This window comes from Anarrhichthys ocellatus, unplaced genomic scaffold (genome assembly GCF_004355925.1).
Source record: "Anarrhichthys ocellatus isolate YVR2014 unplaced genomic scaffold, GSC_Weel_1.0 scaffold18, whole genome shotgun sequence".
Taxonomy (NCBI): Eukaryota; Metazoa; Chordata; class Actinopteri; order Perciformes; family Anarhichadidae; genus Anarrhichthys; species Anarrhichthys ocellatus.
The window spans coordinates 1938723-1966673 of NW_022280048.1; the positions used below are offsets into that span (position 1 = coordinate 1938723).

At 41.0% G+C, this 27951-nt stretch overlaps 3 protein-coding genes across 13 annotated transcripts in view; all 3 read right to left on the reverse strand.

The window, feature by feature from the left end:
- mink1 (misshapen-like kinase 1) overlaps nt 1-1669 on the reverse strand; it is a 29804-nt gene extending 28135 nt beyond the window's left edge. For 7 of the 8 annotated variants that reach the window (XM_031857501.1, XM_031857506.1, XM_031857504.1 and 4 more), the window contains exon 1: nt 333-1669. In XM_031857501.1, the coding sequence (XP_031713361.1) occupies nt 333-389 (57 nt within the window). In that variant the 5' untranslated portion in view covers nt 390-1669. The remainder of the gene's footprint in view (nt 1-332) is intronic. The other variant, XM_031857507.1, reaches the window with a different exon arrangement.
- Nucleotides 1670-2547: 878 nt separating this feature from the next.
- pld2 (phospholipase D2) lies at nt 2548-18154 on the reverse strand. 3 transcript variants are annotated; one of them, XM_031857509.1, is made up of 24 exons: nt 17831-18154; nt 13892-14044; nt 13662-13789; nt 13235-13377; nt 12989-13082; nt 12514-12579; nt 12363-12421; nt 12023-12268; nt 11767-11910; nt 11595-11678; nt 11387-11465; nt 11154-11264; nt 10852-11061; nt 10589-10745; nt 10377-10495; nt 9815-9928; nt 8658-8762; nt 8159-8250; nt 7776-7889; nt 7434-7480; nt 7022-7156; nt 5681-5834; nt 5175-5292; nt 2548-5088 (listed from the first exon to the last, which is right to left on the reverse strand). In XM_031857509.1, exons 2-24 carry the CDS (start codon nt 14019-14021, stop codon nt 4864-4866), a joined length of 2874 nt encoding a protein of 957 aa, XP_031713369.1. In that variant the 5' UTR covers nt 14022-14044; nt 17831-18154; the 3' UTR covers nt 2548-4863. The 3 variants fall into 3 exon arrangements, with proteins under 3 accessions (XP_031713369.1, XP_031713370.1, XP_031713368.1); XM_031857510.1 differs by having other exon boundaries at nt 10885-11061; nt 13892-14049; XM_031857508.1 differs by having other exon boundaries at nt 13892-14049.
- A 1510-nt stretch (nt 18155-19664) lies between these two features.
- chrne (cholinergic receptor, nicotinic, epsilon) lies at nt 19665-27174 on the reverse strand. 2 transcript variants are annotated; one of them, XM_031856943.1, is made up of 12 exons: nt 27049-27174; nt 23519-23652; nt 23362-23406; nt 23073-23182; nt 22815-22919; nt 22517-22617; nt 22237-22437; nt 21669-21783; nt 21441-21555; nt 21141-21348; nt 20905-21038; nt 19665-20747 (listed from the first exon to the last, which is right to left on the reverse strand). In XM_031856943.1, exons 1-12 carry the CDS (start codon nt 27113-27115, stop codon nt 20580-20582), a joined length of 1503 nt encoding a protein of 500 aa, XP_031712803.1. In that variant the 5' UTR covers nt 27116-27174; the 3' UTR covers nt 19665-20579. The 2 variants fall into 2 exon arrangements, with proteins under 2 accessions (XP_031712803.1, XP_031712801.1); XM_031856941.1 differs by having other exon boundaries at nt 22815-22970.
- Between the last annotated feature and the right edge of the window lie 777 nt (nt 27175-27951).

The window sequence follows — 27951 nt, forward strand, 5'->3', positions numbered from 1 at the left end:
ATGCACAAGCAACAGAAGCAGCCTTCATTCTCGTGTTTTTATTAATGCACTAATCACTAAAAGTTGTCCAGGCTATAAACTCGCTTCTTTACTCGTTGATCTCTGATGTGAATCTGTGACACTGAAGCAGCTCAGCTGCCTACAGCAATGCAGGGCCAAGGGACGTTTATTCCACCTCAACTTTTGTCGCGTGGGTGTTGAATGGTCGTGCTTGTGTCAGGCGGCAAACCGACACTTCAGTTCATATGACATAACATCCAATGAGTCCCGTCTGCCATCATTCTACATGAATAAAGTGCAGCACACGTATCGTAACAACAACAAATACTCACCCTCAGAGCGGCGAGGTCTATGTCGTCCAGGCTTCGTGTGGGGGCGTTTTCAGACATAGCTGTTGAAAACTTAGAGCCTTAGCTACCAAGTTAGCCAGATATTTGACAAGAAGTACTGACGGGGATTGTAAGCGGCTGCTACAGCGATCGAGACCGGCTTTAGCTATGGATTAAATTCAGCAAAACGGGCTGTCCAATGTGCAGAAACTGTTGCGGAACAACACGGTTAGCACTTAGATTAGCGAACACATCGCAGATAGAGAGCTGCACACAGGCGCACCCAGCTGGCTAGCTCACGAGAGCTTACACTGTTATCCGCAGTTGTTTTTTTTACAGAAATCCTGCTTATAATATTTCATCAAAATACAGTTTAACTTCACACAAGAGATATCAACAAAGTGGTAACGTCACCGTTAGCCGGCCATCGGTACCGTTCTACCAACAACGCGATGCACCTCCACTGTTGTTGAACACCTTGCTGCGTTCATTTTGACAAGACGTCTCTGCTGCTGTACAACATCCAGCTAATGTCATGTGTGAGAGAATGCTGCGTCTAAACTACCCGATAGGACTGATGTGTCACTGAAGCATTCCTAGTAGAAAACAACATTTACAGCTCAACAGCGCAATGGTTGTTTTTTTTTATTTTTTTTTTAAGGAGGGACGCAACGTCTGATGTGATGGCGTCCGGGTCCGTCCGCACCAGAACCGTCTGTCAGGCTGTCAATATTAGCCTCAAATGTGTGTCCTCCCAAAATATAAAGACAAAGTGCGGAAAATTAAAATAATGGCCTCGTTTGAAATACGATCATTCGCGACTGCAGTTGTCAAACTTGTTAACACGACTTAAATATTCCTCAGTTTGGACCCGGAGCGCACGTTCGTCCGAACACCGAGTCAGGTGCGTGCAATCAACCGCACGTTAACTGGCTAGCTAACGTAGCTAAGCTAGTCGGCTAAATAGTCTTTTCCAGAATAAACTTTCCTTCTTCATCCATTTTCTCTGTTGACAGTCGCGCCTAGCACCGCCACAACCTTCCGGGGGGAAAAGCGCAGGCAAGCAGACGAGCACTATTTTTTATTTTTTTTTTCGCGAGGCACCGCCGTAATACTTAAATTGGGGCCAACGACTCTTTAAAGTTAAGCGTTGCCTTCGTGCTAACGCGTCCGATTTGTATGAACTGGTAGTTATACTCCAACACTAAAGACACGGTGCAGTTCCAAAAGCGGCGACAGCTAAACTTGTTATTTCGCCATGTTTTGCTTCCCGAGTCCTCCCTCCCACTCCCAGCCTTGTTGTAGTCTTGCGGGGTTGTACTGACGATTGGCTGCACACGCTCCTCAAGTGTTTTGCTCTGGATGACTACGGTGCTTCATCAGGGACAAATTACCTGTAAAATTACAGCGGAACGCAACTGCATTTGTCTGCTCCCAGCAGCACAGCCGAGGTCGTCCTCTGACAGACCTGTCCTGCAATGACCTACTCCGTCTCAAAAATACATTAAATTAAAATACAATTCTGCTGGATAACTAAAGAACACACTGCAATGTATCCTAGTGTGTCTGTGGCTATTAGTAACTAATTGACCCTTTCCTGTTCTTTGTTTTGCTCTGATGTGTCTGCCATCCTAAGAGCTTTATGCCGACTACAGTTATTTTACATTAAGACAGGCCTACTTTATCTTCAACAGATCATAATGCTCATCAATAATGCATGATTCAAGTCCAATGCTGTCCACAAAGAGTTAAACAATCTAGCATGGTGCTTTATTGAAGATTTCAGCATTCATGTATTAAATTAACTTATTTATTGTGTTAAATAGTGCCCATTTACAAGTGTAGTTTCTATGTACACTCAGTCTTCAAAATGATTTATTAAAATACATTTGTTCCAAGAATGAACAGATAAAGGATGGAATTTAAAGTAGTGATACCACTTTGTTGCTATTTACATTCCTTGTGATGCAGGAATGTGCTACTGTTTTTGTTTTGTTTGCCATGTGTTTGTTGTGTTGAAAATGGGCTACAACAAAATGTTGTTGTGCATCCTTGTGTTGCATAATGACAAAAGATCCTTGAATTTTAGGATTAGAATGTTTGCCTCCACATAGTTGTTTTTTTCCTGTCTCTAGATGGTATCAGTAGTTCTGGCTGTGGAAGGCTATTTTTTGATACCCAAGGCCATTTTGATTAAATTTTTTTTTTTAAAGTCACATTGAAACTCCATAAAAACAAGTTTATTGAGGAAATAAGAAAAATAACATACCTTGAAGTAGAGGTTGTTCATAACTGTTTTTAAATGATTAAGTAAGAATATTTATTATCTCTCTAACCCTCAGTGTTAGTAGGCTATACATCAGCAACCCTAAGGTAATAACCAAGATCTGCAGGTTTTCATACATAAAGATTTTCACATGGTGACTTTTTTTGTTTAGTTTCTGTTAGTAGTTTATTGATAAAAAATGTACTGGTAATGCTGGCTATTAGTCCAATAAAAACAAAAATCATGGTAAAACAGTACAAGGTTCTCAGTATATCACAGACATTTCGGTAGAATTTTTAAACAAAGTATAACCATTTTGTGCTGTAAAAGACAGGTTACAGCAAATACCCAGTTTCTATTGTGCAAGAGCTCATAGTGTCTTTTTAATATCTTCCTCTGTGAAAGGTGCTTCATGTAGTGACAAGGCAGAGTTCATGTGTGACACTTGTCATCTGTCAGATTCACTGATGCATTGGCTCTGGAGCAGCAGTAGGGACCAGGCCTGGGAACCGGAGGGTTCAAGTTCAAGTCCCTGTATGGACCAAGTGCGGAGTGTTGATTGGTACTGGAGAGGTGCCAATTTACCCCCTGTGCCTAGTGTTCCAAAAGTACTCCTTTAGACGCTGTAACCATCTTGGTAGTGTTGTTGACAACAAATTCTGCATGGACAAAGAATTTTGTGTATTTCACTGTCGTATATTCAGCAATTAAAAAAAAAATTATGAACTGGATTATGGTAATGCCATGCACATCAATCCAATATTTTAAGTCTCCATAAAAATACAGATCTCTTTTTTAAAAATGCAATGAGAAAACCACGAAAGAGTATAAAAGATAAAGTCCCATTCAAAAGCCTCACATTCTGCCTTTTGTCTGCCTCGCTGCTGGTTATCTAAAATCTTGACATCATACAGGAGCTTTGCAGTTTCTGATAAACTTGGCAAGACTGTGTTCCAGGTCCTGCTTTGCTACAAGTTATTACATGATATTTCCAAATTAGTCAATGTAATATGGATGCTACATGTTTATCCAGTGCAAGACTTGCTCAATAGTGGTCATTCAGTGCTAATGGCTCAGTCAAGAGAATTAGCAGGTTTTGAGAGAATAACTACCATGATTTCATATGAAAAAAAACCGAAAAGTCTTTGTGATTCAAGACTTGATGTTGCTCCGTGGGAATTGCACCGTGAATATAAGCCACATTATGCCACGACTCAGTTACAGTGTAATGGCCAAATGTAATGTGCCTAATAAAAGCCTGGTGCATGTAAATCAATAAAAAGTGTAGATATGTGAGACATTTTATGGCACCTGGACACGGAATTGTGGAAATAGCTGAAGTGGATGCTGGAATGTTTCGTCCTGTTCTGCTGACAGAATGATGTAATAATAATTCACTTTGGTTGTCATGGTGACTTCAGAAAAAAAAAAAAAGCAACATTTAGCCGTAAATCAACCTAGCAACCTTTAATTATCTTGTCCTCCTTTTCTTTCCCTCCAACAGTTTTCCCACCTGATCATTCATCCAGAAATATTTAAATGATTTTGCTCCCACAGAAATGATCAGTCCTCCTTCAACATATTACCGTCTATTTTTCTGGAAACAACACCCTGATGTAGTAAGTTATCCCTCTTATCGATACTCTCCCTTTTCTGCCCTCTCCAGTTTTTTGTCTCAGCTACCATCCAGTCATCTCTTTATATCCGTCACCATAACAACCACAAATGTTCTGACAGATTTGCTGGCACTGCAGTGAGAGGTGAAGCCTCAGAGGGAGAGAGGGAGTGCGATAGAGAGAGAGAGAGAGAGAGAGAGACAGAGACACCCACCCACCCAAAAACCTTGCACCAATAAATGTACACTATGTTCCCAGATCATGTGAGAATGCTTAATTTCCAATACAACCTCGCAATCCTCTCCTGACTCATACATTCATTTGTGTGTGTCTAACACCACTGCCAGCCCTGCAGATCAGATTGCACTGTAGTGCAAGTTATGCAGCAGACGCGCTCATCACAAACAAACTGTCCAGTTCAGGTTAAGCTACTGCTCTAAATCATGATGAAAAATCTACATGTCAGTGGTTATGTTCGAATTCATCGTCAGTCAAAGAGACAATGTGTTGAGGCGATGTCTTTCCTCACCATTGCAGCGTCAGTGTTGGAACTATTTAAGGTTATTGTGCTAAACATTAGAGACTACAGGGAGCATGTGGTGCAGCAGCCCCTTAGCTGTTACGTAGTGGTCTGATCTGAGCTCAGCTGCAGTTATGTCCACAGCCCCACCGGAGCCATGCCTTCTTTAGTGTTCAGTGGAGGCAGCAGGTTCTCCTCGCACAGGAACTTCAGCGGGAAGTGGACCAGCAGCCCTCGGACGGCCTTTAGCTCCTCTCTGGCCTGCTCAGGATCTGTGTCGCAGAGGCGTTCCTCGCTGGCGTATTCCTTCAGCTGTCGCATGTTGTGGACAGCGTTGTCGGGCAGGCATTTGAAGACCTGGGGTAAGAAAACAAACTACATCTATCTAACCCTGAATAAAAAGATCATGATTTATGATCCACCATCATTTAGATAGTTTATACCTTGTCGTATATGGTGGCATTCAGTTTAGCAGGTGCATTCCAGCCCAAGAAGAAGAATTCATCGCTGATTGGATCGTCAACATTGACACTGGGGTCTGAAGAAGCTCCAACAAGAACTCTGGTGGGGAAAATAAATAAATAAATAACGGCTGAACGTTCAGCAAGCACAGAGCATTCAAACATCCAAAACGTTCTTATAATGTCACATTATAATTTAAAGTTTTTAAGTGAGAATGAAACTATTTTGGTTCATCATAAGGAAAATATTACATAATTTTCAAATGAGATGATTTTCTTGTAAGTCTCCAAAAAATATATATGGTTCCTCACTTGTTGCCAGATTCCATTTGGTAGCCGACCCTCCTCAATAAAAACAAGCTAAGCTAGCCTTGATATTTTCCATGACAGAGAGATAGGTGACACACTCCCTTAGAGGGAGGTAGTAACAGTTCATGGTCATGCATAAACAGAGCGCACATTTCAGGAGTTGCATATCTCGTCCTGACCTGAAACACTCTTTACGCAGAGCGAGTGTGAGGGGTCCTGCCTGGTACTCCTGCCCTCCCATGACGGAAAGGACCCGATCTTCATCTTCCACAAACACTGCCATCTCACTATCTCTGTTGCCCAGCATGCTGCGGTCATTGATGTTGGCTGATCCTGGAAAGCAAGTGGAAAGTACGAGCATTAACAATCTGTCATTTCAGAGGTGTCACTCGTCAAACCATAGTCAACGCATGAAGCAACTCTATGAAATAACTTTATATCGGAAATATTCTTCACAATGAATCCAGGATTCTCTTTTTTCGGTAAGGTGTAATCTGTACATTTGTTGTTCAGAAATGGATTTGAACTCGAATGTTACAGGTTTATATTCTGTAAATGAAATGAAGTCTGTGAGTGCAGAACTCAAAGCTGACTAATCACAGAGTCTGTGGAAGAAATTAATCTTGGCAAACAAACTGCTGATTTAAGGGTTTTGATTTATATATATATATATATAACAGTCTCAACCTGGTTTAACATAATGTGCTTTAAAAGGTACAGTGCTTAAGATGTAAGTCCTGGCCATAGCTAATTTGGTCACAAATACATTGCATTCCTTGTGCATGCCTCAAAATAAAGGCCACCGCATCCTTTACGGCTTTAAATGTGACAGAGTAGTAGAAGGATAGTTCGATTTGCATTAGCAGTACCTTAAGACAAAATGAGGAGAGAGAACAGTAAACAATGAGATACAATTACAAATAGAAACGCAGGATTACATGTTTACATCGTTTCCTGTGAATCCTGTGTGTGCAAGTGTGTGTGTGTGTGTAGGCAATCTGAACCCAGCACCGGAATGGTGGACTCCACCACTAAGAATGAAAATTACAGAATGTAAATACTTTAAATTATTTTCTGAAAAAATAGAACAACCATAACTAGTATCAAAAATGGGGTTTGACTTCATGGCATCTTTTTTTAGATTTTAACTTTTTAACTACTGAAATACTTAAACGAATGACAGAATCTCATTAGAGGATCCTTTTTATTTGTGCAGCTTTTCAATATCCATACTGTACACTTGATCTTGGTATCCCCGGGCAAGTGTTCCTTTGTACACCTAATTTAAGGAGCTTAAACTTGTAAATATTAAATGTCATTGTCTTTATTATTCATTTTAATAAATAAATGTCCATCTATTTGTCCACTTGCAATGTTTTATTCTACAAGTGTTGACAGTGCTATTAAACTACAGCTAAAACTCATGGATTAAAATACACTGTAGTCTCATAGCTCAATGATGACTTAAGGTCAAAATGATAAAACTGTCTTTGAATGAGTTTGCATCAGTGGTGACGTACCAATGATATAGCAGCGGTCATCAGCAATGATGGTCTTGCTGTGAACATAGATGAGCTCTGTGACAAGCGACTGGCAGAGCTGGGAATGTTTTCTCAGGCCGCAGAGTGTGATGTACTCTGTCCACAGGTCCTCAACTGGGGGGCAAACCAGAATCACATTAATCACAAAGGATAACGCAAAACAATGGAAATGTATTAGGAAACTCACATAGACTCTTAAAATGGAAAAGAAGAAGAAGTCAAGGATGAAAATGGAAACTGGTGGGCAGATACCTAGTACCAGTAGCTTCAGTTTAAAGGAGCAACACGAAGAAAAAGAAAGAAACATGTCAGAGAGGAAACAGGTGGTATTTTGTGATGTCAGGTGGATTTTTGCGTGGAAATGAGAGCAGACAAGTGACAGAAAACTCACCTTCCTTAAGTCTTGAGAGAATAGAGTGCTCGCCTCGGCACATGGTCCTAGGAGATTAATCATTCACAAAAAAGACATGATTAACACATTATAGGATAAAAATATATCAATCAATGAAGTTGCACTTTTGGTTGACAGAAACTCCAGCCTTGTGCTACAACTTTGAACTAAAACTACTAATTAAATAACTAAAAAAGTAACTGGTGAAACAGCTACTTCTTACTTACTTACTTGTAATACACAAAAGCTAAAAGAATGGAATATTATCCCAATTAAATTTGAAGCAAATCCTCAACTTTTGCATTTTGTCCATAAATGATAACGGGAAGAAAAGGCTCTCACCTGTAAGTGAAGTGCAGAATAGCTTGGATGGCATTTCCACCTCCCAAATTGATGTCTCCCTCAAATCCAGGAAGCAAAGGAACCACCACAAACACCCTGTACTTCTTCTGCTCTCTGCAGTAAGACACAATGTCAACAAGTGGACCATTTAAACATTACGACAAGTGGACTGTTCCTTTCACTCTTATTTCTATTCAGTGTTGTGATTTGTTGAGAAAATGCAGAAATGTACTCATTGTTCATACAAATGTGCTTTGTTTAACATGTTTAAATGTCACAATGAGCTTCACGAAAAACTGCTTTATAACTTTAAGGTTCGAGATCGTGGGTATGCAAATTAAACGAAGCGTCACGTAAATCTCTCTAGTGCAATCAAACCCGACCTGTGTGCACGCAAGATTCGATTCACAATTGCATCCCCGATCCCATTATAGACGGTCTTCCCATCATCCACACAGCTGATGAAGAACTGGTTCTGAGGGCAGAGAAAAGGCAGATGGTGGCTCGGTATGAGGTGAGGGCTAACACAGGTAGGGAGCTGGCAGGGAAAGGGCCGAGCCGTGATTATATTCAGACTCATGAGAACTCATGATCAGACACACATTGGCTACAGAATCTACAGTGTCACGTAAAATGAAAGAGTCAAATGTTATGCAAGTATATAAGAATCACATGCTGAAACATCAGAAATAAAGAGAGGCCAATCTTTATATACAAATAGATGCATTTCTATACAAAACAGAACCCACTCTTAAGTGTTGCTACTAAAACTATTTGCGGTAACAATTTTTTTTTGCCATGTATGCTATTATTTTAAAAAGTATCAACAAATCATTAGAAAGCATTGATAGAGACGTACGGATTCGTCTGTTCCTGCATTACCTCGATGTAGATGTAGTGCTCGCTGTTCTCGATGGTGTGGATGTAGGCGTTGAGGATCGAGTTCTCATTGGTTCCAGTCGACCAGCGGTCGGCTGAGCGCAACACCTGAAGAAGAGACGAGTCAGTCCACGAGACACGTCTTTCACATCATAATAACTGCCTGTTACCAAATCAACCGTAACATCCAAGTTTAGCTCGAGACTTTAGAGAAGAACAAGGAACTCTAGCATTTAGCATTATTACGCTATTTATTTTTAAAAAGTACTTTTAAAAGCTTTAGCTGTATCATAGACGTGTAACAAATCAGAAACCTGAAACTGCTGCTATCACTTTTGGTAGTACTTTAAGCTATTTGTGATGTACTCAGCTTGTGCCTTGCATCAACTTCTGCTTTACATACAGCTCTAACAAAAAAATGTGAGAACTGAGTCCCTGAAACCTGAATACGGGATTAACTAAACCTGATAGGAAAGCTGTGTCATAATAGGGAGCAAGGGTTAAGGTTACAGGCCACTGCCCACCGTAGAAGAAGAAAGTACACACAGCAAACGCTGTTGTTACCCAACGCTCACTCAGTCAGTACAGAGTGAGGACGGTAGCCTCTGCCATGCCAGTGGTGTTGCTAATGCTGGCAGTTCTCATGACCTGGACCACATTTCCCATGAAGCCCGTTAAAAAATGAAACACTTCCACTTGTCGCCCCCCCCCCCTTCCCCGTCTTTGGCGGTGCATTTGTTTTCTCTGGCTTAACTGAACAGGATAAACATGTTGGAAGTGATTTCAGAGCTCTGAATACTTAAGCTGCACTTCAAAAAGGCAGAACAGTGTCTCTTTGTTGTACTGTAAAGAAATCCACTTGATTTCCTGCTAGCTCTGACTCGGTGTCTCACAAAGTAAAATGCCAACGGTGTTGTTTGTTTACAGTAAATACATTTCACTAGTTTCCCAACATAATTTTACATAATCCTTTCCTCAAATGAGAGTTCAAGGTTTCAAACCCTGATGTTGTCCTGATGAAAGGCATCTTTAAGGCTGGTTGGACACAGAAATCCCTTTTTCATGTGTACACTAAGCCATACTTAAAATACTTTGCTTGTTTTCTGTGTTGCCATCATGTGTGACTCATCATAGTGACTTGGTCTTTGGTGCTTAAATACCTGCACTTTGGCCTTGCTGGATCCGGGCACCGTGAATGAGAGCGAGTCAGCAGTGCAGTGAGACTTGGGAAGAAGGTAAGGATAGAACTCGTCCTTGTACTTGTTTTTGAAGATCTAGAGAAGACAAAACAAATGAATGAAAGCAAGATTTCCGACCTTCCTGCTGGTCCTGTTTCCTACAGAAGCCTTGATAAAAAACAAAAGTTAGATACACTTTGTTTTACTACTTACTATCTGACTCATATTGTTGTAGTTGTGGCTAATAAACCCAATAGGTTAGCGTAGCATACCATAATAAAGTAGAACGATTTCAACAGGCAACAAAAGTCTCAGATTGCTTTAGCACTATGTGACGGCTTCAAATAATAATACACAAATTAGTGCTTTGGATAGTTACGGTAAAATATGCGTTAAAGCCAACTGAAGCTTATATGTGACTCATTTGTAAGGCTGAAGATGTTCCGGTCCAGTAAAATGATGAGGATGTTTACAGTAATATGCTAATGTCAGAATAAAACCCAGGTATAGCTTTAAAATAACAGAGCTTTGCTTTGAGTCTGACCTTGGAGAAGTTCCAGCGCTGGATGAAGTGGCGGGCTACATCCCTGGCAGCTCTGCCATGAACAGCTGCAGAAAAATCACGCCACGGCATGCGGGGAACCTGGGTACGGTCGATGTTATCTGAAAAAATACAAAAAGCAAAACCTTTTCAGCTCCCTCTTTCCTCTCAGTGTGTTTGCATGTATAGGATACTTAAGAAGATTAAGACATTACCTTCAAATGGTCTGTCCAGTTGGACCCAATCTTTCTTGATAAAGTTGCTGTAGTCTTTGCCAAGCCACAGTTTAGTGTTGCCAGTCAGGTCATCAGGGTCCTGCTCTGCTTGCTTATCTGGTTCAGCTGGTTTTGGACCACCAGACACACCATTATCCTAGTTAGCAGAGACATGCGTTAGTGTCCGCAGGGGCTGTGACATATTGAAAGCACACGGGTTCATGAACTAATATTAACACATTCGTGCTTTATCAGTTTCTTACGACTGCATCTCCTTTGGGCTCCTCCTCGCTTACACTGTTGGCCGTCTCCCTCAAACCCAGGTCAGTCAGCTGGTACTGGCTGTCATCCCACCTCCCAAACGCCAGGTCAATTCCCCCCACAAAGGCGACTGTTTGGTCAATGGCCACGGTCTTTTCGTGGTGAGCCCACATCAACACCACAGAGGACACGTGGTCAGGATGTCGCATCACCTGGCGGACATAGGGGTTCAAATTGATGTTAAGACATGAGATGACGCCTCTGGTTAATTGCGTGTATCAAATTACGTGGGCATGTGACAGACCTTGATGTTTGGGTGCATGTTCATAAGAGTCCTCTTGCTGTGCTCACTATTGATGCCAAGGGCCATCTCCATCTCTTTGTACAGCATAACACACACTTTGACTCCTTGTTCCTGCAGGAAGGAGTTAAAGAAGAGGTAACGCCACTTGAAAAATTGATCAGCACAGGTAATCTGTCATTTGAAAATGATTTAACTGGTATGGAGGAGAAGAACAAGACAGAGAGAATTCGTACTGCTTTGCGTTTGAGTATCTCATCCAGGCGCCAGTAGTTATCAGTGGCTGGTCTCTTTAGGAAGACTTCAGGGCTGAGCCTGACAGGGAAGACATTTACATTAGTCACATTAAAAATACACTTCATGTGTAGCTAAAATATCTAAATGTTCCCAACTTAGTAAAACGAAGCCTCTTCATCACCGACTCCAGATCTTGCTGACACTTACCACCAATCTGTGATGAAGATTTCCTCCTTGGCTTGTTCGAGAGCATCAGCCAGGTCTGCAAAGTAGCCACTTCCATTCACATACCTTCAAACAAAATCCATGAGACATAAAGTTTAACGAATGAGGATGAAATGTGAAAACAGATGAATCTCCGGGAGAACATGTATCTGACCATTTAGTGAGCGTGTTCTCCCGTGGCGGAGCGAACCCCTGGAAGCGTTGCACTTTGAGAAAGTCGGAGGTGTCTGCCAGCCGGTTGATTTCATGACTCCACCAATGAGTCTGTCGATAGCTGCTGCATTTGATGACCAGACTCCTGAACAAAAAGCAACAGGCCACGCGTCACAAACACAACATAACCTCAGGTATAAATACATGCAGTATGCTGGAGCTCTCAGTACCTATAGGCAAACAAACGGCTGACCTACCGAGTGAAGTTCTCAATGCAGACTCCATATGTGGTGTCTGTGTGAGCACGGCCCACTTTCACTTTGAACTCCGGGTCAAACAGCAACACAAAGTTGATGCTGCCGTTGTCTCGGTCCATATACAACAGAAAGGAGTCTTTCACCACCAGCCAGCGCCGGGACCAGCGGAAACAGAGCTGATGATGGCCAATGCAGTTGAGGCCTTGGATCCGGTGACCCCCCGACCTCTTGAAGATGGGTCCCTCCCTGAGACAAGTTGGCACAATCAATCTCTATCACGCACTTGGTCATTAAACACACTTTTCCTTGCGCCTCACACACTCTCAGTAAGTTTGCTTACAAGCCTTTGGGACCGAGGTCCGTGACGAAGGAGAGAGCACCGACGGAGAGGAATTCCAGCTGAAAAAAAAAAGTAGATGTGAAAATGTCATCGTGCTGCATGACATCCACTTTGTATGTGTGCATGCGTGTCTTTGTTTTAAAGCCGTTACCATGCTGTGGTCATTCCTACAAAATGTGTTCTCCAGCAGACCATTCAGGTACTCCTCAAGGTATTTCTGCAACAGAAAAGCAGGTAAATAAGTGTAACTGTTTTTGTTCTGTAGAGCTGATGTGTTATATGATATTTATAATACAGTTAAATTTAATAAAATAACTAAAATCATTTTAAATTGTATTAGAAATCATTTTTTCACAAGGGAGGGGCAGTCCCAAAATATATTATATATATATATGATATTTCAGATAAATAAAATATATTACATTGATCAGCCTGAATAAGGACTCTGCAAAGACCAACACAGCAGCTGTAGTATGTACAGTAGTTAATAGAGAAGAAGACCAATCTTCTTCTTTGAATAAAATACATTTTAATATCTTGCCACAACATCAATTAAGTGTGTGTATTCAAATGGCATTTGGTGTTCTGTGTAAACTATTTGTGTATCTGATTGATTTGTTTGATACCATTTTGCTGGAGGTCCTCCTGGTCCGTTCAGTCCCGTGTAGGCTGGGCATTTCCTCTGACATGGCTCTCAGCTGCTGCCTGTCCTTTGCAAATCTTTGAGAGAAATTTAAATATTCAAAACACTTGGTGCTTGACAAATCTGACGATAAAAACTCAGAGCAACACATCACAGGGATTTCCACTGCAGGTCTCTCAGAGTGAGAGGTTGATTTGCATGATTGAAATAAACAGAATAGTGCACCGACCTTCCCAGAGGTATCAAGTGAAGTATCATCTTGTGCTTGTAAAGGTCTCGATGCAGCTCTTGGAAGTGCTTGTACTTCCTCTTCACTACCCAGTGGAAGCAGCCATGTGTCAGCTGCACTGTGTACAGGGTGCCTACATGGACCTGGAGGGACGTTATTGAAATGATGTACATGAGCATGGTGGTTTGGATTTAGGAAAATATGGTACGAAGCCTACCGCTCTATAGAAGCTGAGCCAGCTGGCTCGAAACAAACCAACTCAAAGTTCAAACACTCAGGCAGCAGATTTTATATCACATTAGTACGGTAAATGAGATTGACATGGTCAAGATTATCTAAAGCTTTCTATAAATACTTGCATCTTGTTGACAACCACCAAAGAATTTTTTTAAAATTATTTTCCACATGTGATTAAATACTGGTGTACCTTTGAGCGAGTAGTGTATTTCTCTGTGTTGTCCACTCTGCATGTAATAGGTATACCAGGCATTAAGAAAGGTATAGCCTCGTCTTTTATGTCAGGAAGATGATGCACCACAAGGAAAGGGCGCCCGTCTGCGAATTGGAAGATTAGAACATTTCGATTAAAAGTCTTCTGATGCAGCCAAAAGAGTTTCAACGGTTAAACGTATTCATAAAAGGGGCCGTTTATCTCACCACTGCTGGACATGAGGCCATCTATCTCGTCTGCAGAAATGCCATGAACGTCGTGAGAAAAGCGCCTTCTGGCCAGGTTCTGGGCCGTCGAGCTCTGAGCCGCCGGCTCGATCACGTCGGGGCTGGCCATCGCACTGTTGCTGCAAGTGCCAGCTGCCCTGATGCAAAGACAAAAAGAAAAGGGAGTTTCACATTTACAGTTCGGAGTGTTTGCACCTTCCCACCACTAGGCATACAAAACAATTGTGAACCCGAGACCTGTCTGCAGCAGAAAGAGATTTTAAAGACACAAGTTTAGAGATCACAGCATTTCATCAGCTCAAGAAATTAACAATTAAGTGATTCGGTATTCCAATAAAGGCAAAAGTGAGATATTTTGGAGTCTTACAATATTGTAACTCCACAGACTGCAAGTTCGAGGTTTTAGCTGCATTAATTACATAATTAAAAAGCTCTTTATATCATAGTATATTATATTTTAATTGAAGGGATTCTGTGTATATTTTCTCTACACTGTACATGGCTTCATGTCTAATTATAGAAATGATCAAATGACTGCTGTTTTTGCCAGTGTAGCTATAGTTAAGTTATAAGTAAGATGTTAACTTTCCTCAAAGTTTTAATTCTATTTACACTTTAGATGTCAGATCATCTATGTGTTATTCTATATGGTGCGTTTAAAACTAGAAACATTTAAAGTCATTTCAAAGTCTCTGCTGCAAAGTCTGAAGCAATGTTTTTGCAGTTATCCTTTGATTGAGGAAAAGTAGTGGAGCTTTGGGTGGTATCAGTACTTCTACTGCTCCCATTAATAGTATCAGTAGTTTGTAGCAGAAGTGCATGAACTAAAAATAACATCAATAGATGAAGCAGCCCCAGCAGCAGAGTAGTCATCGACACTGCGTCACATGAGAAGTCTAGGACACAGCTACCAGCGCGAGAAAAATGTGCGTGTGAACCCTTTTGTATCGTGTGTGGGTAGATGTCTTTGAATGGCTGAATGTTTCCTGGGCAACCAGGCAAAGGGGAGGGAGGGAGGGAGGGGTGTGTGTGTGTGTGTGTGTAAAATGAGAGAGTTTGGGAATGAAAATGGGGATGAAACATATACTAATAATACCAACCCTAAAGGACTCCCAAAATTGAGTGAAAATTAAAAATGTTCATCGATAGTTTTGATTCCATGAGAAATAAAAAGTGTTCCAACTATAGCTGTAGAGGACAGATATGACTCTGTTGTCTTTTTGATTAACTTCAGCATTATCTCTGAACTTGCTCTATTATTTAAACTTCAATATTGGTGGTAGAGTTTGGGATCAAGATATGTGTCATATAAAAAAATCAAAAATCAAATAGAAAAGGTTTTTACTGAAGTACTTGCCAAATTGTTTCACTTGGACTGTACAATTTGGCAATACCATCCCCCACTACGCAGGCCATTAGCAGGAAACATACATTCCTATCTTGTTTCCCATCTACCCACTGAATGAAGGAGAAACTATATAAGAGGCTGAACAGTAATAAGCAGGTTAAGGCCGGCGCAATACTGAACACTGGCTGGGTACATCAGCTGGACTATTAGCTAGCTTCAGTAGCATCTATAGACCTAATAGAAATAAAAGGACAAGTGATAGCCGCAATAAAACATACATTCCTCTCGATAAAAATGTTTTTTGTTTTTTTTACTTCAAAATTGAATCATGGCTTTTGTCGATTATTTGTTATCTCAGTTACTGTTTATTCAATTATTTCCTTCATAACGAATACCATATCTTGTTTGTTTAAGACTCATTAGGCTTATTAGGCTGGACTCAATTTACAACTGCTGAACAACACTCTGTTGAGTTTCCATCATTTGCTGGAGAACATATTTAACATCAGGGATTACCATGAAAAGAACAAGTTGTGTTTTAATTGATATGAAACCCATATTAGGACCATTTCTTCTTTGTCATGTTTGCTGCAGAGCTAATTCGTCACTATTTCCAAGCTTTATTTGTTGTTTCCACTTATAATATAAGATATATTTTGGCCATTCTGGCATGCAAATTAACATTAAACCCTATCATTTAAATCTACTGCTGTTTCTTCAGAGATATATGTTGAAAAAATAATATTTAACCAAACAACCTCTGTTGAGTGCTATGAATACTGGCAGTATAGCTTCTTTTTTCTCTGATCAGCCTTTACTCTCAGGTGAAAAGCTAACTTGTAATTGCCACAGAGCATAAATATTGTGCATGACAGAATTATCTTAGAATATATTTCGTTAACCCTTTAAGGCAGAGAAGTCGAGTGTTGACTTGACAAGCTTTTCTTGTTTTTTGGAGTGAAACTTACTCAGGCGTCCTACCTGTGAAACACACTACACCCACCCAGAGTCCTCTACAACATGAGCCAAATTGGCCAGAGGGGAGTGCTTTTACTGAGAGCCAAGCAACATCTTACACACCAACTGTTCATAGGAGCATAAATCTTTGTGTGTGTTTCAGTGGTGCTGGACCGGTTACCACTTAATGTTGCCAGCAGCAGTAACCGACAAGGCCATGAGAGATTTAAAGCACCTATGTGCAGGATTTGTCTTTGAATGGTCTATTTTCTTTCCACAAACAAAAACGTATACCATCAGAATAATTAAAACGTTTATACAACAGCATTAACATATTTCACAAAGGGGCTCTAAAGATCAACTAGACACCACCCGAAAATCTTGTTTTTACTGCTGACCAAACTAGTTCTCACCCTGCTGCCATGATGTAGAGGCGTACCCAGGGCGTGGTCGGTACACCTCATCACTACTAGCTGTGATTAAAGTAACTACGTTACAAAACTGGCTCAATTTAACTATAGTTTTTTTTTTTCCCCAAAGGTAGCCATGCCTGGACCTGTCACATAGGATCTGATACATTTATTACTCTGCTTGAAGAACAATATAACCCTAAATTATTAAATGTTAATAAGTTAAATAAATTGCACCTCAGGTATAGCTAGTTTCTCCCCATCTTAGGGTCAACGAGGTAAATACAGTGTAGTATTTACTGTAAAAATGTGTCATATTGAATAAATAAGCCTGATCTTTACAGATGTTTATGTTCCCTGCTCTATGGGAAAGTTATGGTGTGTTTACATCATTTACCTGACCTTTTAGAAACGAGACATGCACGTGGCCTTTAAATGCATACTGAGACAAACTGTATGTCCCCAGACCCTGAAACGTGCGACCAAATGACAGGATGTCACACATTCCTACGTGACTACAACAACAGTGCTGACACAGTCAACCCGCCGCCTGCGCCTCAGCCCAGCGGATTTCCCCAAAATCTGCGCAACTGTCGACTAAAATGCAGATCGTCTCTGACTGTTTCAACGTTTTCACTACACTTTTAACACATTACAGTAAACTGTCACGAGCTTTGTAACGTGGGTTAAGATCCAAGTTTGGAGCTCAACGCATACATTTGCCTCTTTGCTTCTTTTTTTTTTTTTTTTTTGAAAGTATGGACAAGTTTGTAGCCTATGTGTGCTACACACCATCTTACATTTACCCCCAATCTGTATGATCCACTTTCTTAATTCTCACAACAGTGTTGGCTGTATGATATCTCTCCGGATATCAAGGCAGCTCACACTTCAAAGGCTGACATTGCTGAATGCTACTTTGTGTCGTCTCCACCCATAGCCTCGTTTCCTACAGCCACTCATTCCACAAAACAAAACTATAACTCAAGTTTACAAAACTACGCCACAAGCTTCATCTGGCGAAAGTGACGACAGTTGACCGTTCACACACACCGACGACAAGCTATAGGCGCTGGGTGCTCGTGCCTCCGTGGCGTGGAAGTCCCGCAGCTGGACTCATATCTTATATCTGCAATGCTGCGACAGCTCAGAGGATTGTAACATCCGTCTGATTTAGTTAGTTAGGCCCACGGAGATACTTACGTTCAATTCAAATACCGACTCGGGACACACAGCTATTCCACGCGCGGGGACAGAAAGGACAGCATGTAATTAGGCCTCCATGCAGGCTAAAAGTAAGGTTTCATCGTTTTTCCTCAATTAAGAGGTCATTCGTATTCCCCGTGGGTGATGCACACGGTAGTCCCTCCCACAGGGTGTCCAGTGGGACACGGTGTGGAGGAGGATAAAATAAAAGGGAATATACGGCAGCAAGAGGTAGCTGTTGCTTAGCACATCTTGTCTCCTATTTTTAAATCCGATTTGACAAAAAGCGCATGATGTTTATTCACAAACCACACAGCGTGCTTACTTTTCGCGTGACAAAAGAAAAAGAAAGGCACGACAAGTCATGACGGGCCGCCGCCACACACACACACACACACACACAAAGGAATCCAGACCTAGATCATGAGGTACATAAAGAGGAGGTGGTGGGCTCCAATGAAACTAGCTAACGTTACGTGACAGCGTTACTTATTATCTGTACTGACGTGAATCACGGAACATATCCCCGGATTTCCGGTTCGTATTTTCTAAATGAAAAGCTTGCTTGCAAATATCGGACACTGATTTTCTGTCTTTTTTTACGTTTAAACGTTCCCGTTGTAAGGTGGACTTACCGGAAGTACCGGAAGACTGTTTACATGTCGTGCCAGCTGTCCTAGGTTGAACTGTCCCACAACATTTTAATTTTAAATACAAGCCACAAAATATAAGCTTTTCTGGGAAATCCTCTTTTAATTTTAACGGTTAACAATTCTAGTTCTCATGTATTCATCCGCACACACGTAGCTTAATGATTGTGTTTAAACTACACCACCACTTACAGACAGGAGAAGCAGACTGATTACTACTCTCAAAAATGTAATGACATGCAATCTGACTTTACGCTAGACAGTGATTTAATTGTCACTAGACAATCACCAAAAATCCAAATTTGTTCCCCACACCCTTATCAAGACTGTTGATGACATTAAAATCGTTCCCATGGATGGAATAAAGATTCATCTTTGATTGCATTAATATCCCCTCTGAAGGTTACTCATGTTTTCCACTTATGTGGTAACAATTGTTTTTGTGTTCCCCCATTCCTCTTACTGAACTTGTGGACCTGTAAGCTGAATGAGGTGATATATAGGCCTACATATAAACAGGCTTATTTTTAGTGGAACACTTTGACTGAGGTGGACTGGTAAAATAAACTAAAGGATAAAAGAAAAATACTTGTAAAGATATAAGCATAAATTGGTAACAGTCTGAGACACTTCTAGTGTGTCACTGTTACTGGGGAAAAAAGCCCTTTCTGCTTTGGTGTAATACATGTTCACACCACATGGGAGTGTTTAACCACACTTACACCAAAAGTGTAACTAGTGATTTAGAAATGATTCACAGTATCACATCACAGACACCGAGCATGCTGATTTAAATAATACATCAAGATTTGAAGATGTTAAGATAATTAACCGTATGTATTTTAAGCATCCAGTTGATACATACGTGACAATAATAATCCGATTACAACATTTTTGCGTTATGTTTACACTTTTAGCTGAGCGTATGTAAGTTTCAAAATCGCTGAAGAACAGCAGCAGAGATACACAAAGCATTTTTAACCACAATGCTGCGGTGACTGCTTATTATCATTTCCTGTCTTTTCTGAGATGCATATGGCACGATCGGATGTAGCTTGTGAAGTACTACATGCACAACTACTTTGACATACAATTCAAGATGAGATTTTCTTCATTTTATATGTAAGGCGGGTTTTTCTAACAGCTTACACTTAGCAATAAATTGATTCAGCAAGTCACAATGCACAAAATAAAATGTTTATTTAAAAAAAAAAAGCATAGCATAATGAATCAAGACAATGTCGCTCCAAGACATCTACCCCTAACAAGACTTTCTGACAAATAAGTCAAAGTAAGAAGAATAAGGCTTTGATTCAGAGTTGGCTGGCTCAAGTTACATGTACAGGCTCTCCACATATAAGACATAATACATGCAGGGAAACTTCTCCAGGCTTTATCAGATATGTTTTTCAGTGTGATACACAGACGATTCTTAAAGCCCATGAAAGATTGACAACTTCAGCACATCGTGTGTAAATACAATCACTTAATCAGTTAAATAACCTTCTTTATTGCTATTTATGAATCCGGTTCTACGTGCTTATGGATCCATGCAATACAGTACCCAATGCCGGCGTAGTTTTGGTATGAAAAATTCTTTGCGTCAACAGAAAGAACTTCCTCAGTATGGTGAGGAAACACCTTCAGCATTTATTTTTTTAAACACACCTCTGACCTGAAGTCTGAACTTGCTTCTTTTATACCACAAAACAAATATTGATTGTACTTGGTAATGATGATGATTATCATTATGAATTAAAATATCACTATTTCTAACTAGACCTGTTGCACCCATGTAATGTATACACCCAAATAACTTGCACTAAAATGAAGAACTTGGCTCTAACTAAGTTGAAGGTTTGAATGAAAAACCCTCAGCTGCCTGACAAGTATTCACAAAGAGAAGTCCGAGCTGTGAACATGAACACAGACAGATTTGTTGTTAAATCTCTGTTATTAAAGTGTGCTAACTCGACCCCGAATCTGAGCCTGGGACTCAATGAGCAAGATCGCTCAGCCTTATCGACAGCATGAGGCACAGTGACCCTCGCAAAGGTTTCATCAGAGCAAAATGGTATTTTTTGTAGTTGTCTTTTTTAACTCGGAACATATTTTTTGCTCTGCCCCGGAAACGGAAATTCAGGCGCCCGGTTGAAGTGTCCCGTTAGGAAGATCCACACTGTGCCGATGATGAAGAGGAGAATGGCAGCCCAGAAACACACCTTGTCGATCATCTTCCCAATCAATACCCAGTTTTCAATTTCCTGTGTTTGGAAATCAAGTGAATATTGATTAAAGGACTAAGATAACCGCTAGCCTAAAACCACTATAGATAGGAAAACATGAAATCAATAGACATATTAAAAAAAAAAAGAATTGAAATCAAATCGATGTTGGCTAAATGTTTAAAGTGACACTCACAGATCCAATGTTATTTTGTTGTCTCGTACTCTCAGCAATGAAGTTGCAGGCATCCACACATTGCTTGATCTCGGGGGCAGCCTGGGCCAAACTCTTATACAGGTTGGCTGTGCTGCTGACATCCATATTATCCACTAGGGGGGAAGGAGACCCAGAATCAGACAATAGTATGCCACAACGTTGATGGCTGGTTCGATTTTAGAGATGGGTCACAGGTTTGAAAATAGACATCTTACCAATGGATCGTGTGAGACCATGCCTCTCTCTTTGTTTGTCGAACATCATTTCACTGCGAGGTTGTTTCAGTACATATTCCTCTGCTCTCTGCATGAGGCCAAAGGAGCTGCGCCGCCGCTCCCTCACTCCGTTCACCTCGGATGTCACCTCACTGTCATCCACCAGTGGGGGCATGCCCAGGAAGCGAGGTACCATTTCCAGGAACACCTGCGGGAGGCAAAGAATATAACAGAAGTTGACACAAAATGACTCTTCAATAGACCAATTTGACTCAATTCTGCTGCATAGAATACACTTACATGTTTGATGGTATTTGACATGGTATGAGTGCTGGGGCTACGCAGGGAGAAGTTCAGCACCACTATTTGATTAGTGGCAATGAGAGTAGTGACAGACATGACAAAGATCAGGTACCTGATGGAGAACAAAGAGAAGATCTGTGTTGGAAACTCAAACTGTATGGATTAAAGAAAAGAAGAAAAGAAAGAAGCCCAGCAGAGGTCAGCAGAGAACACACACAGACTCACTTGCCGATGAGAGGGACCGAGAGAGACGTCTCAGGGATCTTCTGGGCAATAAGAAAGAGGAAGACAGTCTGAGCCAGCAAGACAGAGATGGACACGGTCAACTTTTGTCCCCCGGCTGTGGAGGAGACAACAGAGACTTAGGAGACAGAGGAACACAGCAAATAAAAAAATAAAAAACATACCAGCTTTGCGATCCAATACTCAGTACATTCTCTGTGCTCAGGCACTTTATTACAGCAAAAAATTCTACAGGGATAATGATAAAACGTTATACTGAAAACAAATCTGCTAAGAGTGTTCTCTTCGGAATTTTTCTGACAACATACTTACTGACTATACTCACTCTGTTTTATTGTTTATATAAGAAGAGTCAATAAAAAAATACCCTTTAATTCTGGTCTTTTTTTATTAGTCAGAATAAGAGTAACTAGAATGAATAATTATTTTGTTTTATGTCCAAAGTCCAACGTTATGACACTTTGTATTTTATAACATTATTATAATATCGCCTCATCTGAAACGATAATAATCTAACAGCTAGTGGGAATTAGACAACAGCTTCACTGACCTTGTGCAGGTAGGAAGTAGGCTAGCACCACCAACGAGGAGATGAGGGAGCAGGGCAGGATGATGTTGATGACGTAGAAGAGGGGCTTCCTTTGGATGACCAGATTGAACAAGATCTCCTGATACTCTAGGTCATCTGGGGTGTACCGTGTGTTGATGATCTTCCTGCCTGGACGATGGACGATGGCCCACTCGCCATTCTCTGAGGGGTGAAGACAGAATAAGCTGGAGAGGAATTGTGTGCTTTGGAAATTAGAGTGTTGAATGCGGACGTACTCTACCTGTGAAAGCCTCGGGGTCGATGTCCACCCACTCAATAATCTCGCCTGTATCTCCCTCAGCCAAGATGAGGTCCACTTCATTGGCACTGTACGTCTGGGATCTAGGGGTTGTGGCAGGGAGGATAGAACAGAACAGAAAATGGTTGTTACCTGGATGTAACTCCAGTTCTATGAGCATGTTTGTAGCCCTCTATTGGGGTTTGCTATTTGTTTAACCCATGCAGGCTCCATGTATGAAATAAAACAAACCAACAAATATATATAGTTTATATATTGGAATGATATAATTGTTCCTCACCTGAATGCTAGCGTGCAGTTTTGATAATCAAATGGGAAGAAGGTGATCTCAATGGCACAAGTGCTGCGATAGATAGCAGGAGGCAGCCAGTACATCCAACCACTGCTGTAGATCAACACATTGGCGTAGTAAGCCACATCAAACTTGCCATCAATGCTGCAGAGATTGAGGGTAAAGAACAGAAACAGCTGACACCAGACTAGATTATGTATGATGACACTGCAGGCGAGGAAAAAATGCACGATGTCACTGCCTTACTTGTTCTCCAGGACAATGTCAGGGAGCCAAACAGTCTTGCACGGAACACGAATAACTTCAATGTCATAATAGTGAGATTTGTTCCAGGCAAGGCGATAATCAGGCCATTGCTGTCGATGACATTTGAGAGAAAGGTCAACAGTGACATTAAAAATGAGACATAGCCGAGGGCTGAATAAGAGAGCAGGACAGAGTCCGCAAGGCAAAATTAACCTTACTCCCAAAAGTTTGACCAGGATTTGTACAAAAGACACAAAAACATATAAATATGAAGAGAGGGAAAACTCACAATCTCAATCCACACATTAGTCGTAAGAGTCTCCTCCTTTTCGTTCTGCGGTATAAGTGAAGAAGCAGTGTGAATATTTGAGCTGTAGATGTAGATGTAAATTAGCTGTTTGGCAGTGTTGCAGCCAGGCTTTGATGCAACAAGAGAGAGCTCTCACCAGGGAGATGAGGTTAGTGAGGGTCAGCTTGATCTTAATGTCCAGCTTGTCTTCAGGGTGAACCGCTGGACGAATATTCTTGTTGTAGCCTTTGAACAAGTCGCCGATCAGAATGGACTCCTCATTGCACTGCACTGCATGAAAACAAAGATGAGAAATGGAGTGAGTTTACCTACTATTGTGATGGAATTACATCTGATTAATATTTTATGACGGGAGGGGGGAGAAACATCTTAAATAGTATTCAGTCTGAAAGGCAGGTTAAACTAAGTTTGGGTCCGTTTATTTAAATGTGTATATCTGTACTCTCAAATACTAACACTGACACCCTGCGATCATAAATGTTGTCATTACCTTCCAATCTTGTCCACAGTTGATTGAATAGTCGCTTTTGAGATCATTAAAGAAAAATGCTCTTGACAATGTGGAGAAAAGGAAGTGCAGATGCAAAATAAGTTATTTCTGTATGTACTTAGAAGCACCTATACTGTATGTTTTAACACAAACATTTTAAGCCGACTTGACATGTGATATCATGCGTATGAAGAGCCTACAGACTAGTAAAGATGCTCAAAACGGCACTTAATTAAAGGCAACAATGCGATCTGTCTGTCCTCCTCCGCTACACTATATTTCAGTGTAAACTTAAAGAGGGACTAAGGCAGAGGTTATTTCCGACACATTGCCTCTTCCCTCCCAGCTGTCACTATCCGTAGCTCAGATTACACAGCAGCTGGGAAACTCGAAACTAGGACACTTTTAAGTCACACACTCAGGTCATCTACAATAATCATCAATTCCATCATTAAGCAAAGATGCAACACATACAACGAAGCAGTAAAGATGTCATCCCCCATGATCGATTCCTTCCCAGGTCTGCCTGGTCCAATCAGGCACAAACATGTCACATAGCTTCGAGCTATAATCGTAACTCTCCCGTGGGACAATCTGTGTAGTGGGTGTTGTGTGATGACACTGGAGAGACTTCTCACTTTCCAAGGGTTTGCCAGTTGTTAATGATTAAATATTGGTAAACAAAAAAGTGTAATTCCTGTGTATTTCATCAAAATCCAGTAGCACTGAAGCGTCCCTTTAGGTCTTTGAAATGTAGACAGAAAGTTGACAGCCTTGCCTACTACTACTGCATCTGCTCTGATGTTGCTACAATATATCTATAATAATACAGTAGAATAGCACTCCATGATTTTTGTATCCATCTACAAAAATAAGTGTATAACAGGAGAACAGTGTGGGAATAATGGACGACTGCAAAGACACATTTCCAAAGCAATGCTGGCATTGTAGTACAAAACAAAATATTACTAGCACTACAGATTGAATGCAGAATAGTTGTATGGGGATGTCATTTTTTAGGAAACAGGGATGCACTCTAGAGTGAGAAACACACAATATGTGATGTCTTACTCAACTCACACACGGATCAGGGATGGTGTATTTTTGAAGGCCAGCCCCGGAAGTTAGCCTTGCAATGGTTACCTCAAAAAAAAAGGGGGATTTTTTTACTTTAGATTTGGGATTATTGCAGAAAATAAACTCTGTGGCAAAAAAACCCCGTTTATGATAATGACACATTTTGTTTAGCAGGATCATCTTCACAAGATGAAACACCACTTTTGCGATTTCTGAAGCGTGAATGCAATCGGCAGAAGCAAAAAGTTCAAATTAGGCTGTAAACAAACTTCACCACAGTTGCATGAGCGCGAGCCAGTGAAAGTAGACGAGTTGGTGTGATGATGTGTTGTAGGCTTATTTAGCAACTTGGTTGCAACCGCCTTTTTTAAAACACTTAGAAGCTTCAAAATTCACAACAAGGGGTATCTTCCGTCAGATTTCATATCGTAGAACAAAGCGTTAAACTCTCTTGAGCTTGTGTTAACCACAAATCATATTTCAGGCACCTAACCAAAAACCCATTAAAAAAAAATGGGATGATGGGAAAGCAACAGAGCCTGCAGGTGACCACTGAGGGAATGCAGTGCTGATCAAAATGGTCAAATGGATCGGATATTTCGTAACTTTGGCAGATAAAATTGCTAGATAGCACTAGCTGTGAGTGAGAAATGTGCTTCACCTGAGCAGACCCATTAAGGTGACCAGAATGCAGGCCACACAGTAGGTCAGGACAACATGGCCACCAGGTTAACATTACAACTTCACTGTTTGACTAGGGTAAAGGCAAACCGAGCTCACCCTAGTTGACCGTGTACACTCCTATTTATGCGACCATTTTGAACAAAAGAAGCTAAGAGAATGGAATTTGATCGAGCAAGAACAAGAAAGAGTTTGTCCATCTTGCAGTAAGGCCTGTTAGCAGTCAGATGCTTTCCAGTCCACTACACATCACTGTGTGATCATAGCTCGATGAGGACACAAGGAGAAGAGTTCATTCCTAATATCAGAACTAACTTTGCAGCTTGATTGAGTTAATTAATATCAAGATTGTAAGTACAGCTGTTGCTCTAAGTGTATAGAGATCAAATGGCCTCATCTAAAGCTTTGCACTTGACAGTGATATTGTCAATTTGATCAGTGAATCGCAACAACAATGTGTTCATCAGTAAGGGCGTAAAAAGCTCGTCTAGGACAGCGTCTGCATTGTGCCTCCTGGACGTCCTCACTCCTATTTCCAGCATCCTAATGAATGCTTTCCAGAAGTCTACATTTCAGGGTCTGTCTCGTGCATGCCGGAATGTTTAAACTACTCCGGTGACCTCTGCCAAGAAGATGGACAGGAGATTTGTCTACAGCTGTCGAGAGCAACTCGTCACACCTCTTCCCTCCTGAGTGGCCAAATGGATTTGTAGAATCGTATGTTTTCAAACTTCCATCACACCGAGGCTCTCACTTCTGCTTCCACTACAGCCTTTGGTACCTTCCTGTTGCAGAATGTCATCAGAACAGCTTTTACACACTCCGGTACTGCTGCTCTCAGGACAAAGCACAGACGACGCTCTGCCTATTAACTGCATTGACTTTACTCAAAGCAATACTTAATCATGGGACAGGTTATGGAACAGAGGATCCTGTGGACAGCGCACTTACTGTATGCGAGAAGAGATAAAAACCCAAACATGTTTTATATCCGGTTTGCCTTGTATGCTACATGTGTTACAAAGTCATGCAAGTCTACAAATTAAGTGCATGGTGTCATGCACGGATGTCAACAAAAAGCCAGTTTATGTCTCCCCTACAGCAGTATGTAAAATATTAAAGATTAACTGCATGTATGCTCGCAGATCAACAGAAGGAAAATTACAAAATAGTCAAAAATGTGTATAATCTACACAAATTCAATGATTTACAAGAGTATGTGTGTTGAAGTTTTAACAAGTTTTCCCGAGGGTCTAAAGTAAGTTTTCTCTGGTATCCCAAACAATGTAATAAGAGTTTTAGAGCTGGTTGTCTCTCTGAACGCTGATCTTCTGCCGATCATCAGGCCTTTTGCGATAAAAAGGAAGCGATCCAGTCGATGAGGATGTGCCAAAAGTTTGACACTATACGTCACTTACCCTGAACCATTAAAGTCCCGAGAACAGCTACGACTCCAAAAAATATCCACAACCTGCGTGCTGCCATCACGTCCCAAGACCACTACACTGCACGGCACTCAATCTAAATATTAAGTTTGAGAGAGAGAGAGAGAGAGAGAGAGTGTGAGAGAGTGAGTGAGTAAAGACGGAGAGAGAGAGAGTGAGAGAGTGAGTGAGTAAAGACGGAGAGGAAGAGCCCTAAATCCCTCAACCGAAGGCTCTGACTGTCGCCCACCCCGGCTGTTGCTATCCATGGCTCAGATTTCATAGCAGCTGGGTAGCACTAAACCAGGACTTCAAGTCACACTGCGGTCACCCACAATAATCATCATCACGATCATTAGACAACAACTATCTGAGGCGATGCCAGTTATTTAAAGCATTTTTATGACAAAATGTAGGCAACAGTTAGATTTTATGCTGTTTAACTCCAATATGATGAATATCCAATATCCCTGTATTAGTCCTATAAATTGTTTTTGATTATAATAGTTCTAGTTTGATACGTGTCATAGATTGTAGGATTGATTGTTTCTTTCGATGGGAAAATCCCCAATGACATGTTTTCATAGTAATGCTGACTTTGCATATTTGTCCTGCATTTGTGTGTAACTATTGTCTTAATAGAATACGTGGATCTGTGTGTCAGATGGAGTAAAGAAAACAACAAAAACAACAAAAACAACATGGAGATACGTACACCCTTGGGTGCAGCGAGGTGTGCGGGCCTGCTCTCTCCCTGCTATGTGTCTGGATTACATACCGCAGAGCCCTTCAACAGCAGGACTCCAGGAGCGACAGAGTGAGGCGGACAATGCTCATAAAACTCCTTGGAGACTTTGAACTGCTTTAAGATATGTCAGAGAACTTCTTTTGCAACAG

Bases quoted from the DNA above. Each gene is read 5' to 3' on its own strand.
- pld2 (XM_031857509.1), bottom strand. From the start codon at position 14,021: ATGGCCAGCCCCGACGTGATCGAGCCGGCGGCTCAGAGCTCGACGGCC. The intron at 13,790-13,891 runs GTGAGATAAACG...TCCAATTCGCAG, and splicing joins TGGCCTCATGTCCAGCAGTG to ACGGGCGCCCTTTCCTTGTG. The intron at 11,265-11,386 runs GTACGAATTCTC...TCCTTCCTGCAG, and splicing joins AGATACTCAAACGCAAAGCA to GAACAAGGAGTCAAAGTGTG.
- chrne (XM_031856941.1), bottom strand. From the start codon at position 27,115: ATGGCAGCACGCAGGTTGTGGATATTTTTTGGAGTCGTAGCTGTTCTC. The intron at 23,407-23,518 runs GTGAGAGCTCTC...CTTATACCGCAG, and splicing joins TCACTAACCTCATCTCCCTG to AACGAAAAGGAGGAGACTCT. The intron at 21,039-21,140 runs GTAAGATGTCTA...CTTCCCCCCTAG, and splicing joins TGGTCTCACACGATCCATTG to TGGATAATATGGATGTCAGC.